Below are 20,293 nucleotides of genomic sequence, written 5' to 3'. Positions count from 1 at the left end.
ACGTTTATTTATTTTTGAGACAGAGAGAGACAGAGCGTGAACAGGGGAGGGGCAGAGAGAGAGGGAGACACAGAATCCGAAACAGGCTCCAGGCTCCGAGCTGTCAGCACAGAGCCCCACACGGGGCTCAAACTCACAGAGTGTGAGGTCATGACCTGAGCCAAAGTCAGACGCCCAACCGACCAAGCCACCCAGGCGCCCCTGGTTCGTGGATTCAAACCCCACGTTGGGCTCTGTGCTGACAGCTCAGAGCCTGGAGCCTGCTTCGGATTCTGTGTCTCCCTCTCTCTCTCTGCCCTTCCCCCACTCATGCTCTGTCTCTCTTTCTCTCCCAAAAATAAACATTGAAAAAATTTTAAAAAATACATAAAGTGATGAAGGAAAAGATTACCAAACAAGAATTCTATATCCAGCAAAACTATCCTTTAAAAGTGAAGATAAAGTAAAGCTTTTCCCAGAGAAATAGAGATCAAGAGATGCTATCATATTTGCCTATCAAGAAACATTAGAAGAAATCCTTCAGACGGAAAAACAATGACACCAGATAGTAATTTGAATACACAGGAAGAAATGAAGGAATACAAAAATAAATATCAAAGACTCTATAGGTACGATTTTATTCCATTTCTTCTTTTAATTAAAATACACAACATTTTATAAAGCATTAATTATAACACCGTATTACTGGATTTATGAGAGAGAGAGAAAGAAAGATAGATGTAACATATATAACAATAATAGTGTAAAGGCCAGGGAAGAAAATGATAATAAATATGAGCAAATATTCTCTATTTTGTCATACTTCAGTTAGTTAGCATTAGTCTAAAGTAAGTTGTGATAAGGTAAGATACATATTGAAATCTCTAAAGCAATCGTTAATAAAATAACTTGAAAAATATAGTACAAAAATCAACAGAGGAATTAACAGTGCTCTCTAAAAATATTGTTTAGAACAAAAGACCACGAAAGAATAGAAATAGATGCAAATCCAACAGATGCAACAGATGCAAATCAATGTGGATGTACTAAACATCTTACTCAAAAGGCACAGATTGCAAGACTAGATGAAAAGTCAAGACCTAATTTCGCTCTCTACAAGAGACACATCTCAGATTCAAAAAAATAGGTGCGGAAAAACATACCAGGCAAACAATAACCATCAAAAAGCTAGGAGGGCCGTATTCAACTTTGTCCTGAAATCAGACAAAATAGGCTTTAAGGAAACAAATGTTACTAAAGTTAAAGAAAGGCATTTCATTATCATATAAGAATCAATACACAAGGAAAATATAAAAATTTAAAAATATGCGCCTAAGGGGCACCTGGGTGGCTCAGTCGGTTAAGCGTCGGACTTTGGCTCAAGTCACGATCTCGCAGTTCGTGGCTTCGAGCCCCGCGTCGGGCTCTGTGCTGACAGCTCGGAGCCTGGAGCCTGCTTCGGATTCGGTGTCTCCCTCTCTCTCTGACCCTCCCCTGCTCATGCTTTGTCTCTCTCTGTCTCAAAAACAGATAAAACATTAAATCAAATTGTTTAAAAAAAAATACGCACCTAAGAACAGAATCCCCAATCACACGAAGCAAAACCTGGCGGAATTGAAAGGAGAAATAGACCATTCAAAACTAATAGCGCGAAATATTAGTACACTACTCTCAGTAATTGAAAGAACATGCAGGCAGCAAACCAGAAAGAACGAAGAAGATTTGAGCAACATTATCAACCAATGTGACTGAAGTAACGTTCACGGAACACACACGAATGACTGCAGACTACACATTCTTTTCAAGAACTCCTGGAACATTCTCCAGCATAGGTCATATGTTAGACACAAAACAAGTCTAAGTTTAAAGAGATAGAAATTATGCAAAGTATGTTCTCTGATTACAATGGCATTAAAATAGAAACCAATAACTGAAAGAAATCTGGGAAAACCTCAAGTATTGGGAAATTAAACTACAAACTTCTGAAGGGACCAAACAAGATATAAGAAGATTAAAAATTTAAAGATTTAATTCAATTAAAACAAAAACACAACAAATTAAAATATAAGGGACTCAGGGAGCACGTGGGTGGCTCAGTTGGTTGAGTGTCCGACTCCTGATTTCAACTCAAGTCAGGGTCCCAGGGTCCTGAGATCGAGCCCTGTGCTGGGCTCCACACTGAGTGTGGAAACTGCTTGAGACTCTCTCTCTCTCCCTCTCTCTCTCTCTCTCTCTCTCTCTTTCCCTCTGCCCATCTCCCTCACTTGCACACTCTGTCTCTCTAAAAGAAAAGAACAATAAACTAAACTAAGCTAAAATAAAATAAAATTCAGGGAAAGCATTGTACAGAGGAGAATTTACTGTCTTAAATACCTATTTCAAAAACGAAAAAGGGATCTGAACCCAGCAACTCAAGCATTCCCCTTAAGAAGCTAGAAAAAGAGAACAAATTAATTATAAAGCAAACAGAAGGAAAGAAATAATAAAGATTACAAGCAGAAATCAACGAAAAAGCAAATCAGTATAATCAATGTAACCTCAAGTTGATTATAGGGAAAAACTAACAAAACTGACAAACCCTTAGCTATATTAACTGAGAAAATAAAAGCTAAGACACAAATGACCAAAACCAGAAATGGAAAAGTGGATTTCAAAGCTGACCTTACAGAAATCAACGCGACTGTGAGAGAGTATCCTGAACCACTTATAGCAATAAATTAGACAACTTGGTTAAAGCAGACAAATTCCTTGAAAAACAGAACTTACCAAGATTGACTCAAGAAGAAGTAGAATATCTGAATAAACCTGTAATGAGAAAAGTAGTTTAATTAATTAAATTAAATTAAATTAAATTAAATTTACAAATATTCCACAAAAAAAAAAATCATGGCCCAGATGACATCACAAGTCAATTGTGTCAAATATTTAAAGAAGAAATATTAATACATCAAAAATATTTTAGAAAATTGAGGAGAAGGGAGACTCCTCACCTCCTCAAAGAGGACATTATTACCCTGATACTAAAGCCAGACAAAGACATCACAAGAAAATAATTTTTTAGAATAATATCCAGTCTGATTATAGTCACAATGTTTTTTAATGTTTATTTTTTTTTTGAGAAAGAGAGAGGGAGAGGCAGAGAGTGAGCAGGGGATGGGCAGAGAGAGAGGGAGACACAGAATCCAAAGCAGGCTCCACGCTCCGAGTTGTCAACACAGAGCCTCACGCGGGGCTTGAACCTACAAACGGCGAGATCATGACCTGAGCCAAAGTTGAACGCTTAACTGACTGAGCCACCCAGGTGCCCCGGTCACAAAATTTCTTAACAAAATATTCTCAGTCCAAATTCAGCAATATGGTAAAAAGATCATACACCATACCCGCGTGAGGTTTATTCTAAAGTGATTTTAATATCTGAAAATCAATTAATGTAATACAATAAGATACGATCATATGTTCATCTCAATTCATGCAAAAAAGGAAACCTGGGAAATCCAGCACACATGCATGAGAAAAAGTGTCAGTGACACAGGACAGGAGCAGAAGGGCCCTAAAAGACTAAATGCCCTCCTCCTGACGAGGGAACAAAGCAGGAAAGTTTACTTCACCACTGCAGGTCAACATAAGACTGGAGGTTCCATGCAACAAAATTAGACAAGAAAGTGAAGGCATTCATATCAAAGAGAAAAAACAAAACTATCCTTATTTGCATATGACATGACGGTCTACACAGAAATCTACAAAAAAAGAAAATCTTAGAACTGATACATGAGTTCAGCAAGATTTCAGGATACAAAATTGACACATGAAAATCAATTTTATATCTGTATATAATCAATTAACATATGTAAATCAAAAATTAAAAAATAATACAATAGCTTAAAATGAGATGAAATATTTACATATAAATCTAAGAAAACATACAGAAAATGTCAATGCTCAAAACTACCAATTCTGGAGAAAGAAATCAAATGATCTTGATACACAGAAACAGGGGCACCGGGCTGGCCAACGTGGTAGGGCATGTGACTCTTGATCTCAGGGTCGTGAGTTCAAGCCCCGCGTTGGGTGTGGAGCCTATTCAATATAAACGAATGAATGAATGAATGAATGAATGAAAACATACTGTGTTCACGTTTGAAAGGCACAGTGTAATAAACATGTAAATTGTCTCAAAAGTGATATACAGATTTAGTGCAATTTCTATTAGAATCCCAGAAAGATTTTTTTTTTAGATATAGACAAGAGCATTCTAAATTTATATGGAAAAGCAAACGAACTGGAATAGCTAATAAAATTTTAAAACAGAAGAATAAACCGGGAAGCAATATTAAAGCCTTTGACGAAGCTGTGGTAATGAAAAGTGGTGCAGGAATAGACACATGGATTGGTGGGACAGAGGAGATCATCGGAATATAGCCCACAAGTGTGGACAGCTGACTCTCGACAGAAGTGCAAAGGTGATTCAATGAAGGAAGGTAGTCTTTCCAGCAAATGGTGCTGGAGCAACCAGGCATCGTATGGGAGAGGGAACTTTGACTTGAACCGACACATTAGACAGAAACTAGCACAAAAAATCACAGATTTAAATGTAAAACTATAAAAATTTTAGAGTAAAACAAAAGAGAAAGTCTTTGGGACCTAGGAATTGGTTAAGAGTTCTTAGACATGACATCACAAGCATGATCCATAAAAGAAAAAAATTGATAAACTGGGCTTCTGCAAAATTTAAAAATATGTTCTGTGAGATGCACCTGGGTGACTCAGTCAGTTAAGCGTCCGACTCCTGATTTCGGCTCAGGTCATGATCTCACCGGTCATGAGTTGGAGCCCCTCGTCGGGCTCTGCGCTTGATGGCATGGAGCCTGCTTGAAATTCTCTCCTCTCTCTTGGGGCACCTGGGTGGCTCAGTCAGTTGAGCGTCTGACTTCGGCTCAGGTCATGATCTCGCGTCCGTGAGTTCGAGCCCCGCGTCAGGCTCTGTGCTGACAGCTCAGAGCCTGGAGCTTGTTTCAGATGCTGTGTCTCCCTCTCTTTGCCCCTCCCCCGTTCATGCTCTGTCTCTCTCTGTCTCAAAAATAAATAAACATTAAAAAAATTAAAAAAAAAAAAGAAAGAAATTCTCTCCTCTGTCTCTCGCTCTCTTTGCCCCTCCCCTGCTCGTGCTCTATCTCTCTATCTCAAGATAAATGAAGAAACTTTTTTAATTTAGTTTTTTATTTTTTAAAATTTGCATCCAATAAAGAAATATTTTTTAAAAATAAATAAAAGTATGTTCTGTGAGACACTGTTAACATGAAGGAGGAAGAAAAGACAGACTAAAAACTGAAAGAAAATATTCACAGAACACATCTCTCATCAAGGACTCATACTTAGAATGTATAAAAAAAAGTCCCCAAACTCAAAAATTTAAAAAAACAAAAACAAAAACAAAAAAGCATTTAGAAGGTGGACCAAAGACCTGAGGAGACACCTCACTGATGTGAACAGACAGGCGGCAGACAAGCGCATGAAAAGATGCTCAACCTCATTCGTCATTAGGAAAATACAAACTGAGACTGTGTACGGTGAGATACCAGCATGCACCAAGTGACAGCTAAGATAAAAACCAGTGAGAGTACCAGATACTGACAAGTTTCAGGGAAACTGAATCCCTCATCCCTTTTTAAAAAATGTTTTATTTTTGAGAGAGCGCCAGTGGGGGAGGGGCAGAGAGAGGTGGGGACAGGGGATCTGAAGCGGGCTCTGCACTGACAGCCGCGAGCCCGAAGCGGGGCTCAAACTCACAAACCGTGAGATCATGACCTGAGCCAAAGTTTCATGCTCAACTGACTGAGCCACCCAGGCACCCCCTCATCCATTTTTGGAATGAATTTGAAATTATACAACCACTCTGAAAATTAGTTAAGCAGTTGTTGTTTTTTTTTAATGTTTGTTTATTTTGAGAGAGAGCACGTGTCAGGTAGGGACAGAGAGAGAGAGAGAATCCCAAGCACTCTGCTCTGCCAGCACAGAGCCCCACACGGGGCTCGAACTTATGAACTATGAAATCACGCCCTGAGCCAAAATCAAGAGTCAGACGCTGAACCAACTGAGTCACTCAGGTGCCCCAGTTAAACAGTTTCTTAAAAAAAACCCCAAACCCTCCAACTTTAAATATGTACTTACGAGAGTACTCCACAATCACATTTCTGGGCATTTATCTCAGGGAACCATTGGCTGAAAGGACCACCTTTCCCCTAGTAAATTGCCGTGGCATCTTTGTGGCAAACCAATCGATGATGGATGGATGGATCTATGTCTGGGTTCTTGATTCTGTCCCAAGACCCCAATGCCAGAGTATCTCGATTATTTACAACTTCAAAGTAAGTCTCAGAATCAGGTGTATAAGTCTTCCCTGTGTGTCATTTTTCAAAGCTGTTTGGGTTATTCTAGGTCCTTTGTACTTGCTTGAGTTTTAGAATCATCTTGTGAATTTCTACAAAAACCTCTGTTGGGATTTTTATAGGATTGGGTTGAAATACACGTCAGTTTGGGGAAGAATTAAGCCTTAAGATCCATGAACAGAGTGTATCTATTCATTATTTAGGTCTTTAATTTTTCTGAGCAGTGTTTTGTAGTTTTCAGTATACAAGTCATGCTCATCTTTTGTCAAATTTATCCCCACATATTTCATATTTTTATGTTATTGTAAATAGTGTTTTAAATTTTTGAATTTTCCATTCTTTGGTTGCTGTGATGTAAATAAACAATTGATCTGTGTATATTGATCTTGTATCTTACTACCATGCTAAATTCACTTAGTTCCAGGATTTTTTTTGTAGATTATGTAGGATTTTCCATACAGTCAATCATGTTGACTGCAAATAAAGATAGTTTCACTTCTTCCTTTCCACTCTGTATGTCGTATATGGGAATACAAGTGGCAAGATTAGACATTCTCATATTGTTTCTGATCGTGGGCAGAAAGTATTCAGTCTTTCACCATTAAATATGTTAGTTGTACTTTTTTGCCAATGTCCTTTCCAAGGTTGAGGACGTTTCCTTTCATTCCTAGTTTGCTGAGAATTTTTAATTTTCACAGTTGGAGTTTGCCAAATGCTTTTTCTGCATCTGTTGAGATGATCACATAGTTTTTATTTCCTAGTCTGTTAATGGGGTAAATTAAATTGATTGATTTTTGAACATTTCACTAACTGTGCATTCTTGGAAGAAATCCTACTTGGTCACGAAGGATTGTCTTTTTTACATATTATTTGATTCTCTAAAATTTTGTTACAAATTTTTGCACGTCGGTCTGTAGTTTTCTTCTAATGTTTTAATATGCTTTTGAGGTCAGAGTAATGCTGGCCTCGTGGAATATGTTAGTTTACACGTCTGAAAGACCTCATGCAGAATTGGTGTTGTTTCTTCCTTAAATATTTGGTTGTATTCCCCAGTGAAGCCATTCGGACTCGCAGCTCTTGTTATGAGAATGCTTTTAACTACAAATTCGATTTATTTAATACCTACTGGGTTATTCCAATTACCTCTTTCTTCCTGAGTCATCTTTGGTAGCTTTATTTCATGTAAGTTGTATGTCAGATGTGTTCATGTCAGATGTATTGACATGACTGTTTTATACCATTCTCTTGTTTTTAAATAGTTGTTGAATCTGTAAAGATATCACCTCTCTCATTCTTGATTGATAATTTATCTTTTCCTCCTTTCCCCCGCAACCAGCGTGGACAGAGTGTTTTCAATTTTATTTTCAGAGAACCAATTTTGGTTTCATTTATTATTTTCTATTGTTTTATGTTTTATCAATTTCTGCTTTTTATTATTCCCTCTCTTCTGCTTAATTTGCGCTGAATTTGCTCTTCCTCTATTTATATTTTTTAAGGCGAAAGCTTGAGTCCTTTCTATTTTTCTCTTACAGGAGTTTAGTACTATAAATTCTTCTATGAGGATTTTTGAAAAGTGTATTCCTAACATTTAAATATCCTGTGTTTTTCCCCACTTAGTTCAGAAAATTGTATACTTTCCTTTTTTTATTTCTTCCTTGAACCACAGATTGTTTTCAGAAACGCGTTACTTACTTTGCAAGTCTTTTGGTGATTTTCTAGATATCTTTCTACTATTTATCTGTAGTGCAATCTTGATCAGAGAACATACTTTGCATGATTTGGGTTATTTTAAATTCGTTGAGACTTGTTTTATAGCCCAGAATATGGTCTCTCTTGGTAACTATTCCATATGCACTGGAGAAGAGCACACTTGTGCTGTTGTCGGGGGAGAAGCTCATACATGTCACGAGGCACACTGGTAGGTAACCCTGTTGAAGCCTTCTGGGCCCTTCCTGATTTTCTGTCTTCCCGTTGTCTCGGTTGTTGGGACAGGGATGCTGAAACTTCTGATTGCTAGCATGATTTCTCTATTCTTGCAGATTTCGATCTGGCTTGACTTCCTTTCACCTGACCAACGTTGAACAGGATGTCCTATGCTACAGGTCTGCTGGGGATGAATTCTTTCAGTTTCACTACGTCCAAAAGAGTGTTTGCTTTGACTTAGTTCTCAAAGTACTTTTGCTGGTTGTAGAAATGTGTGCTGACAGCCCCAGGCTTAGCCCGCAGTACTTTAAGGACTTGCCGCACGGCCTCTGGCTTGCGTTGTTTCTGGGAGAAGTACCCTGTCATTTTCACCAGTGTGGTGGTATACTTAACACGTTTTTCCTTCTGAATGCTTTTATGATTTCTCTTTGTCACTAGATTTGAGCAATCTGATTATGGCATGCCTTATACTCTTCTCTTTCTTTTCTTACTCAGGGCTGATTGAGCTTCTCAGACCTCCTCTGGGTCTAGTGCCTTCACCGTGGGGCCTGAGGGCATCTGCACCTTGCGGGGCTGCAGCGGTCTCTGCCCACTGGGGACTACTCTCTAGTTGGGATGACCAAAACGACTCCAGACATTGCAGGATGTCCCCAAGGGTAAAATCACCCCCTGTTGAAACCACTGGCTGAGAGTTTTTATCAGATTTGGAGAATGTGGGGCGTTATCTTTTTCATGATGCTCCCTCCTCTCCACTCTCCTGCAGGGACTCCAACCACACGCCTTGAGTCTGACTGAGTCGGCCCCACAGCTCACTGATGCTGAGTTGATGGTTTTCAGGCTTTTTACTTCATGTTTCATTTTGGATGGTTTCTACTTCTCTTACTTCAAGTTCACCTATCTTTTCTTCTGTATCGCCCAATCCTGCATGAATCTCATCCAGTGTATTTTTTATCCCAGGCAGGGTATTAACATCTCGAATAGCTCAGTTTGGATCTTTTTTATATTTTTCCTCTCCCTCCTAACATGTTCGCTCCTTCTTGAACATAAAGAATACAATTATGATCATTCTTTCAATGTCCTTATCTGCAAATTCTTATACCTGTGTCATTTCTATTTTTAATTTTTACATTTGTAATTAGTTGACCCTTTTCTTCTCGCAGTGGGCCGTATTTCCCTCTTTCCGTGCCAAACGCTGTAAGGCTCACCTCGTGGGGAGTGGGCTATTTTTGAACTCCTGTGAACATTAGTGAGCCTTCTTCAGGGACACAGCTAAGTCACAGGGAAGCAGTCTGAACTTTCGAGGCTTGTTCTTAAGCGAAGTTTTGTGGGACCAGTGCGCTTTTCTGCTAGGGCTGATTCTACCACACCGCCGAGGAACGCCCTCCCAGCACCGTGCCCCACGACCGAAAGCACGTCTTCTTGTCTGTCTGGTGGGGCAGGGACTGCTCCCGGCCCTGCAGACCTCCGCAACGGTCCCCTGCTCTTGTTCGGTGACTCCTCTGCTCCCACACTGCATAGAGCTCAGCACTCAAAGTGACCCTTCCTGCCCTCTACCCTTGAACCCCAGGGCCATGGCCGCCCCTGACTCAGGAGGACCCTCTGCCTCCCTGGCAGCACCCCGAATGTCTCCCCTGTGAGCCGTGGTCACTGTCCTTCACTTGAGAGGTAGTACGTCACAAAGCGACCGTTTCAGATACTTCAGCTGTTTTCGTGCTACTCCATCTTGGAAGCAGGAATCATTCTTTAAACATTTAACTTTAATTTCTACATGACTTTTAAAAACTGTTTTCTATTTCCACCTTTAAAAGTGTTTATGTAGAGAGATCTAGCTTCTAAGCACAATTTGAAAATTGTATACAGTTTTTAAAATCTGACAGCTTTCATATTTTTGTTTAACTGCCTAAAAACAGCGAGAGTACGTCTGATCAGGTTTTGGTGGACCTTCGGATAGGGAGTCAATTGTGAGTTTTTGCAGGTTGAACAGGTAAATATATCCCATTCTCAACGTCCAAACTCCGTAAAAGAACTCTAAGTGAATTCTGCAGTAATGCGCACCTTCCTGCTGAGATGCACGCGGTTAGCTGCCTTCCTTCCCCCACGTGCCCGTGACTGAACTTGTTCCACACGATGCGCTAATTGGCTGGCCTCACATAGTGCAGGCGAGTCACACACGGCTCTGAAGTGCATCTCAAAGTAAGACTGGGTTCTGTATTACTTTAAAACTCCAAGCCACACGTTTACTTTTAAGCTAAAATAAAATGTAGAGTTTTTGTGTGGGGGTTAATATGTGCAGCTGAAGTATGATTCATTTTTGAAGACCACAGACATAATAGGGAAACAAAAATAAGTCAAAGGAACAGTCTTTGCCAGACCATTTTAGGGTGGCAGGTAGTATGCGAGCTCGCTCGCTCTGTGCCCCAATTACTTAGCTTCTACGTTTTCCCAGTTACCTTTTCTGTCTAGATTTTGGGAAGCAGAGAGGTATGAAACCCTTCACTGGGAAGGAACTCTCCAGAATATTGATAGCAATGATAACGAACCCCATGGGCTCAAAGAAAATTAATTCAGATGCTGGTTGGATATTTTGTTCCAAAGAGCCATGGCCAGAACGTTCTAGAAAAACAGTCTCTACGGGGCGCCTGGGTGGCTCAGTCGGTTGAGCGTCCGACTTCGGCTCAGGTTATGATGTCGCGGTCTGTGAGTTCGAGCCCCGCGTCGGGTTCTGTGCTGACAGCTCAGAGCCTGGAGCCTGTTTCGGATTCTGTGTGTCTCTCTCTTTGCCCCTCCCCGCTCATGCTGTGTCTCTCTGTCTCTCTGTCTCTCTCTCTGTCAAAAATAAATAAACATTAAAAAAAAAGAATTAAAAAAGAAAAAAAGAAAAACAGTCTCTAGGTTGGTAGCTTGACTAGTCGTGTTGGTACCTTCTGAGCGACCAGGTGTCATAAGTGAGACTGGAGGGCTCTCCCCATCAGGCCTCCGCCTCTGCAGATTCAGACGTGAGAACATGAGGAGTTCAGCTGCTCTAAGCAGCAGCGAGGGTTGTCTCTCATACTCTGTTGAGAGTTGAGAGCCATTTTGGAGTTTAAGTTTCATACTGGACCTGGCTTTTTCTTCACCTTAGCTCCAGCCAGTAGAAGCTGGTCTTGTGGAATCACCAAAAAGCCAGGTTGAATGGTTATAAATTAAATCTCTTTATCACAGTTATTTCTCAGAGTCACTAAGAAAGCAGGTCCTGTATGGTAAATACGGCCTTTGAGGCAGCACATCCAGGGAAGGAAGAACAAGAGCTCGTCACTTCATACATCGTGAGCGGTCCAAACGCAGGAGGTGTGTGTGGAGAGCTGCCCAGGCTTCGTGCAAACCCTCCTCCCCTCTGTGAGAGCGATCCTTCTCTTCCCTCCGCAGGTATCCCCACTCGCTCTTTGACCCCGCTCTGACCCCATCACCTCCTACTTTCTCCTCCAACTTTTGAGCCTAAATCCTTCAGCTCAGTGTGGAATGTAAGATCACCCTGTTCAGTTTGAAGAGTCAAGGGGACGAGGATACTAAATTTGGCATATGTTTTGTTCGTTCATTTCAGGTCTAGTGAATTGGATTCTTAATTACGTAATATTCAACCCAAGCTTCATCTCCATCCAATATTTTCTTACGCAAGTCTAAGATTGTTGTAGTGTGACTTTGTTTTTGTTGATAGAACCCAAAAACCCTAACCCGTGTTTTGTTTTTCTCCTCTGCTACGAGACGTCAGACTAAAATTTTAACTTCTATGTCAGTAAATGAACCTTAGTCTTCTCGAATGCGCACTCATATTGGTGATCGGCCCCTCACATTCCTCCGTGTGTCCCAATGGCCTCCCCTCCCTGGACCCCTGCAGCCTCCGGCCCACACGCGCCACGGGGGTCAACCCACGTCTCTCCGGGGTGCTCTTCTCTCGCGAGGGTCTCTGTGATGTGACAATACCCAGGTCCTCTGGTCTCCTCTCCTCCCTTCTGTGGCTTCTCCTCTCCGACCTCCTAACAGAAACCAGGGCTTGTTCTGGGCCCTGCGATCCTTTCTGAGTGGATGAGCCTGGCATTCTACCCAGGTTCTTGTCCTGACTCCAGCTTGTGTCTGCCTCCCACGGACTCTGACTGTACGCCCCACTGTCCTCTCGCCGAGTCGTGTCTGAGCCAGGTTAACTTTCTCTCTGTCCATCCTTTCCCAGCTGAAACCCAGCCGGAAGCTGTCAGGTCTGACTCCATTCTTTGTGTTTCCCCTGGTCCAGTCAGTTGCCAAGCCTTATTGCTTCCACTTTGGGACACAGCTCTCATCCGTCCTTTTAGGACCTCACATCTCACTAGAGTGTCACAACGGCATCCCGAAGCCTCCGCTCTCGCCTGGGAGCCCGTGGCTCAGATTGTAGGTGCTCTTCTCTGCCCTTCCTGACAAGACGGGCCCCTCTTCCACAGGGTCCTCTTGCACAGGGTAGGCCTGACCTTGTCCCTGTCTGCATACTGTTAAAACACAAAATTCAACAGAGTAAATTTGAGGATACGATCGACTTTACCCAAAAATTCATGAATTGGGATGTATCCCATCTAGCAAACAGAAAGGAGATTCAGGGTCCTCAGAAAAGGAAAGGTTTTTAAAGGCAGCACAAGGAAGTCATAAACAAACAAGTGAGAGAGATTATTTCAGGCAGGGTCACCTCCCTTTACAGGACGAAAGGGTCTTATTAGGTAGATTACCTCACCGTGCTGATCAGGAAATTCCAGACTGACTGGTTAAGCCTGCATTCCACGGGGAGGTTGAAACTACAATTAGGGCAGATATTAAGCCCTGATTTGGTGATGTGGCCAAGCACAGGGGACTCCATCTGGGACTTGTGGTTTTCCCTTCAACAATACCTTCACTCACACCGTCCTCTGCACCAATCTGTCCTTACCCCGTGTTCGTCTGGGGCCGTCACTAAGTGAGGAGCAAAGATTTATTTGCCTTCTGAGCACTGACAAACTCTTTGTGAAGGACCAAGTAGATATTTAGGCTTCGAGGACCATATGGTCTCTGTCACAACTAGTTAAGTCGTCCTTTCAGTGCAAAGCAGTGTAGACAACCCACTCATGGATGGCTGTGGCCACGTTCCAATAAAAGTATTCATAGACACTGAAATCTGAATTTCATACAATTTCACATGGATGTGCCATGGGATAGTCTTCTTTTAATTTTTTTTCAACCTTTTTTTTTTTTTTTTTTTTAATTTGAGAGAGAGCATAAGCCGGGGAGAGGGACAGAATCCCAAGCAGGCTCTGTGCTTGTCAGCCCAGAGCCAGACGTGGGGCTCGACCCCACAATCCTGGAATCGTGACCTGAGCCAAAATCAAGAGTCGGACACTCAACTGAATTGCCACCCAGGTGCCCCTCAACCACTTTTAAACTGAAGAACCACTTTAGCCTGCGGGCAGTCACAGAAGAGGCAGCAGGCCGGCTCTGGCCCCGGGGCTGGGCTGCGCCAGCCCCTGTTCTGGAGGAAGGAAGTAAGTGAAAACAGAGAATAGGAGCACAGGTCTCCTGCTGTCTGGAAGCAGAGGGGCCCTACGGAACTTCTGAAAATGTCCCAGACCCAAAGAGCAACCCTCCTACGCCTTTTTCTGACACATTAAGACACATCTTGCCAACAGACGCCCAAATATAAATGGAAATCCAGTTTACAGCTCTGGTGGCTGGACGCTGACACGCTGAGTGTGGTGCCGTGGGAAGGAGATTTCTCATATTCGTATCTCAAACCGGCATCATGAAGATGAATGTGGGATTCGTGCTGTAATTTAAAATTTTCTGGGGCGCCTGGGTGACTCAGTCAGCTAAGGGGCTGACTTTGACTCAGGTCGCCATCTCACGGTTTGTGAGTTTGAGCCTTGCGTCCGGCTCTGTGCTGTCAGCCCCACTTCAGATCCTCTAACTCCCCCTCTGTCTGCCCCTCCCCCGCTCGCTCTCTCTCTCTCTCTCTCTCTCTCTCGAAAATAAGTAAATGTTATTATTTTTTTTTTAATTTTCGGTGCGTGGACTGACACTAAATAGCAAATAAAAACAAAGGAGAAAAAGGAAGAAAGGACACGCTCGGCATCAGTGCCTCCGTATACGTTTCACTGCTTGCTGGCGAGAGGCACGCCTTTTGCATTGCCGTGGGCCTGCGATGAGGCAGCTGGCCCTGTGTGCGGGGCAGGAGGAATGAAGTGTGCAGGGCTGCCTAGAGGAAGGAACGCTTGACCTGGGTCTTGAAAATCAGTAGGGGTCTCCAGGCAGAGCAGCCTGTCCGAAATGAGCAGAAGGAAAAGCAAAAGTCCCCACCTGGGCTCATAAACACGCGTGGTTGTCTGCTCGGGCTGCACGGTGCGGTGATTCAGAAGATACATATATCTGCTCCTTATCCACGGTTCCTGGCCCACAGCTCTCAAATCTTGGGATTTCCTGGGCAATAAGAGCAATCTTTGTTATAATGTGTGGTCTCTTGTCCTCAGTTCCTAAAGTCGCTTCCCAGCCGTAAAGGTGCAATGGTTGTCTTTTTCTCCATAACAAGCCCCTTTCCACCCCAACTGGGTTTCTGTTCACGAGATGGCTGTCGGAGAGTATGTAAGGAGGGGGCTGGTTGCCAAGGAAACCAACCGGGTGATCAGGGAGTTGGAGCTTTCAGTCCCGCCCCTTACTTTCTGGGGAGGGGAGAGGGTGGAGGTTGAACGGATCACCAATGGCCGGTGAGTTTATCAATTGTGCCTAGGTGGTGAAGGCTCCGTAAAAATCCCTAAAGGAGGGCATTTGAGAACTTCCAGGTTGCTGAACCAGAATGCGTCCATGTGCCCCTGTGCCCGGCCCCACACTCTCCACACGGACGGCGGCTCCTTTGCTTGGGACCTCACCCCACTCCTGTCTCTTCATCTGGCTGTTGACCGATATCTTTTAAGATCCTTTGTAATAAACCGGCAATCTAGTGAGTCAATGGTTTCTCGAGTTCTGTGACCCTGCTCTAGCAAAGTAATCAACCCCAAGGAGGGGAGCATGGGAACCTCTGATTAACAGCCAGTGGTCTGAAGCCCGGGTGACAACCTGCATGTGTGACTGACTTCGGAAGGGGGGGCCGTTTTGTGCGACCGAGCCCCTAACTGTGGGGTCTGATGCTATCTCTGCATAGACGGTGTCAGAACTGAGTGGAATTGTAGGACACCCGGCTGGTGTTGCATGGCAAACCTCCCCCAACACAGCAGGGGAACTGACCCAAGGCCGCCGGGCTGTCTTAACAACATCCCACAGACTAGGTGGCTTAAACAAGAGAACTGTATTTCCTCAGAGTTCCAAAGGTTGGAGGTTCCTGGGTCAAGGTGCCAGCATTGTTGGTATCTCGTGAGAACTCTCTTCTGGACTTGTAGATGACCATCTTTTCACTGCGTCATCACATGGGCAGGAAGAGAGAGAGACAGAGAGAGCTCTGATGTCTCTTCTTCCAAAGGCACCGATCCCATCACGAGGGTCACACTCATGACCTCATCTAAACCTAATTATCCCACAAATGGCCTCGTCTCCAAATACCATCGCAGTGGGGGTTAGGGCACCAAACTGTGAATATAGGGGCACAAGTCAGTCCGTAGCAACATGCATGAAACGTTTGGGCAACAGTGAGAAGGCCTGTGTGGTGAGAAGGGGCACTAAGTAGATAGAGCTGCAACAAAACGAGTGTCAGTTTGTAAAGATTCTGCGCCGTGAGAAGATTTAAACTTCACACAGGAAATAGAAGGCCTTGAAGTACGGTCAGATGTGTTTTAGAATGAAACTCTGGCAGTGCATACAGGATACAGCATATGGGAGTTTGATTCAGACGTAAAGGCCCAGGGAAGTAGAAGTCAGCTAAGGTTATAGTTGGGCTCCCTGGAAAGGGGCAAGGGGACAGGGTGTGGACGGAATGTTCAAATGTCCGCGAATTTAGAATATTCTTCCATGAGTTTAGATCTTATTACTTTCACGGTAACCTTCCTAAAGGTCTATTTTCATCCACTTTATTTTTTTTTTAATTTTTTTTTCAACGTTTTTTATTTATTTTTGGGACAGAGAGAGACAGAGCATGAACGGGGGAGGGGCAGAGAGAGAGGGAGACACAGAATCGGAAACAGGCTCCAGGTTCCGAGCCATCAGCCCAGAGCCTGACGCGGGGCTCGAACTCACGGACCGCGAGATCGTGACCTGGCTGAAGTCGGACGCTTAACCGACTGCGCCACCCAGGCGCCCTTATTTTCATCCACTTTAACATTAAGTATACAGACTCTGGCTGACCTCAAAAGCAACCAAAGGGCTGTTCAAACATGAGCTAAAGGTAGTGAATGCTCACGAACTGTGTTGATCTCAAAGCCTGTGTTTCCAATGGATGCGGGCACCACCTGGTCTCCTCAAAACTGATCCGATAACAACGATTACAAGATAATATTCTGATAAAAATCAGGAACTATACCTGCTGGATTGTTTACTTTAGACATCACAGCAGCAATCAGAAAACCGGAACCGGGATTATTTGTAAGTGACAGGAATGTGGGTCTGGAAAATCCATGAGAACCAAATTTAATAGTCAGCAGAGGAGTTCAGGAAGGTAATGTGGCACAACATGAACATAGAGGCACTGAGAGCTTTCATACTATAAATAACAGACGTAATAAAGAAAACATTCAATTTACAAGCATGACTAAAAAGATAATACCTAATAGGAAACCTAACAAAAATGTGCAAGACTGTGTCGTGAAGAGTTAACTCTGTGGGCTTGGGGTGTTCAAACCTGGCACACTCCAGAGAAAACAATGGCCCTTGACTGGCTCTTGGCAGAAAAACTCTAAGCCTTAGGAACATCCTGTCTGATAAGGATGCCTTTACCTGGGGTCTTGTGTGTGCTCACTGTGTGATCTGTGGTGACTGCCTGTTTTTGTTTGCTTGGGCTCTGGGCCATGCTGTGTCAATCTGATCTCTGGGGAGGCTGAAGATAGAGTGGCTAAGGTGCTCCACGCCTACATGATAGACCTCCAACAAACTTCCCGGGCACTAAGGCTCAGGTGGGCTTCCCTGACTGGCGCATGTTGTCACTTATCGTCACTGGGAGAATTAAACGCTGTCTGTGGGACTCCTCTGAGAGAGAACAACTGGAAACCTGCATCTGGTTTTTCCTGGACTCCACCTATGTGATTTTTTCCTTTGCTGATTTTAATCTGTATTCACTAGCTGTCATAATTCGTAACTGTGATTTAACTGTTTTTCTGTGTCCCATAAGTCCTTTTAACAAATCATCAAACCTGAGGGCGACCTTGGGGATCCCTGACACAGTTGGTGTCCTAAATGGGATTGGCTGTACTGATCCTGACTTACTGAACCATGGTGAAAGTGCTCTTTGGGAAAAGGAAAGGTGACTGGGTGCAGTTGATTAATCTTTGGTATTTGAGTGGCTACTGAGTCACCTGTGATATGAAACAATAGCGGTGCTGTGATCATTTACTAGCCATAAAAATTATCAATGGAATTTAGTATTGACAGACCCAAATCCTGAGAATTTGCCTCACTAGATACATAAGGAAATGCAAAACAGTGAGAAACAAACTAAATATACAATTCTTTGGTGGTTGTTGTCTGCAAAGAGAGGGGGCTGTCCTTCCCCAAGCTCTGACAAGATGGCGGAAGTGGAGCAGAAGGAGCAGCGTGCTTTGCGTAAGTTCACCTACCATGACATGACCTTGGCCAGCTGCTAGGTGTGTCCCTGAGCCATTGATGCAGCTGTACAGCACCCTACACTGGCAGAGGCTGAACTGGAGTCTATGGGGGAAGCATCACTCACTGCTGCTGTCTAAGGCCAAGAAGGAGGCTCCCTTCATGAGAAGCCCAAGGTGGTTAAGGACACACCTGCGGGACATGGTCATCCTGCCTGAGATGGGGGTTGTCTACAATGGCAAGATCTTCAACCAGGTTGAAATCAAACCCAAGATGATTGGCCACTACCTGGGTGAGTTCTCCATCACCTATAAGCCTATGAAGCATGGCAGGCCTGGCACGGAGGCCCCTCACTCCTCAAGCTACATCCTTCTCAAGTAGCCTGTTTGGCCAATAAAGGCACAGACTTTTCTAAAAAGAAGAAGAAGAAGAAGAAGAAGAAGAAGAAGAAGAAGAGTGGAGATAAAGTGAAAGAGAGTGTTCAGTGGGGAACCTCACCCTGTGCCAAGCTTGTATTTCCGCTGATCTGAGCCACAGCTGCTAGCTTCTAGAATGCTACCAAAGGGGGAAAATTATGTTGGAACAACAGATAACAAGCACTTCTAAGGAATTCTGGCCACCAACAGGGCAGTCCAGGTGGCAGGGGGACAAAATTAAGAAATTATTGAAACTGCGGCGTATGATGTGATGGAGTTGTTCCCTTATGTCCTCAGCTTCCCCTCTTGGGTTTCACAGGTGCTAACACAATTAGAGTAACCCACAAGAGGATGGGGGATAACAAAGGAGAGTTGAGGGACTTTCCCCAGCAGCATAGATGTATTTAAACAGTTATTAAGAAATGGGATGAATAAAGCTGAAACAAATGTCTTAATGCAGCACTGGCGGAGGTTGCTGCCAGTCCTCCCACAGTGAAAATCTCTTTTTAAAAAAATCTGCTCCATTTACCTTAGTTTGAAGGAATTGGAAACGCCAGAAGGCAGATGATGATGAGAAATCTAAGCTTGAATCACTGGGGGTGATGGTCCAGCAAATCAATTGTGATCAGGATTATTGAAAGAGTCAGGGATTTTTGACCCAATCTCCAGCTGCAGAGCGGAGGCCACCTGCATATGTGTGGGTAGGATAATCAGGTACTGGAGACACCTTGATGTGGGACCCCAATGCACCCTGATTCCCAAATCTGGTGATGAGGTCTTGATGGGCCTACGGTTACATTGGAAGGATATGAGGATGCCATGGTTGACAGGTTGATGGGGTTAAGGCGACAGTTTAGAGGAAAATTGGAATGTTTGAATGGACTTTATGTGAAGCGGTGGCATTTCCTCTACCTGGACGTGTGAATTGATGGATATTATGTCTGACGAGGAGCCACTTTTTCCACCTAGTATGGAAAACCAGACTAATAACTGTACATGCTAATGGAAACTATAGAATTGCTTGAGCCCATGCAGTTCGTTAATTTAAAACCATATTGCACACCTGGGGACAAAAGAGATGATCACTTTAATTAATGACACGTTAGAAGCTGGATTGAGGGTACCCAAGTTCTCTGCAAGATAGCACTGTGTGGCCCTTGGAGAAGGAGGGTGGCTCTCAGAGCTGAGCCTAGGCTGGAGCTTATGACAAAAGTACGTGAGTGCCACCCAGTGGTGGCCACTGGGATTCCGGACCAGAACATTTCCAAATACAAGCTGAGACCGTTACCAGCTTGTCATCCGACATCAATTGAAACTGCCCCAATGACTGCAGATGTAAATAACCTTGGACCCTGAAATATGCAGAATATGTTGGATGGATGTCAGAGGCACACTTCAATAATGAAGGCAGTGACCTGAGGAGTTCCATAATAATACAGAAGTTGTTTACACAGGAGCATGCTGCTGGGGGTGCAGGGAGGTGCTCCTGTTCATCTGCAGGTGGCCTTTTTCTGGCTAGGGCCAACTTTGGAACCGCCTCCAGGAGCTGTGGGTCTGCAGCTCTCCGTTACCAACAAACAGCAGTTTGTTTTATCGATGGCAACTCCAAGGTCAAGCTTCCCAGCATCACCCTAGTTGGAAGGTCAGTGCACCTCAATTGACTGTTGGAAACACTCCAGTGGAAGGGCAAATCATCTCTGTGTGCTGAAATGCCTGCGGTTTCCTTCGATGTGATGGAAGAATGGAACAATGAGCAATGAGTCCCTCCGTGTGAGTTTTTACTGACTCATGGGCAACGGCCAGTGGTTCAGCCATATGGTCAGGCCGATGGGCCATGGAGAACTGGACAACTAAAGAGATGTCCGTGTCGGGCGTGGCCTACGA

General features: G+C 43.7%; 1 protein-coding gene across 1 annotated transcript; it reads left to right on the top strand.

Annotated features, from left to right (window-relative positions):
* The first annotated feature begins 17,956 nt into the window (after positions 1 to 17,956).
* Positions 17,957 to 19,027, top strand: LOC106989664 (40S ribosomal protein S15-like). Its single transcript, XM_053204272.1, is given in 3 exon segments — positions 17,957 to 18,011; positions 18,014 to 18,040; positions 18,043 to 19,027. Coding segments are annotated over 3 exon segments (414 nt in total). The 3' UTR covers positions 18,375 to 19,027.
* The last annotated feature ends 1,266 nt before the right edge of the window (positions 19,028 to 20,293 follow it).

The sequence above is a fragment of the Acinonyx jubatus genome, chromosome D4 (genome assembly GCF_027475565.1).
Source record: "Acinonyx jubatus isolate Ajub_Pintada_27869175 chromosome D4, VMU_Ajub_asm_v1.0, whole genome shotgun sequence".
Taxonomy (NCBI): Eukaryota; Metazoa; Chordata; class Mammalia; order Carnivora; family Felidae; genus Acinonyx; species Acinonyx jubatus.
The sequence above is the reverse complement of the archived record's forward strand: the minus strand, read 5'-3'. Positions and strand labels throughout refer to the sequence as shown.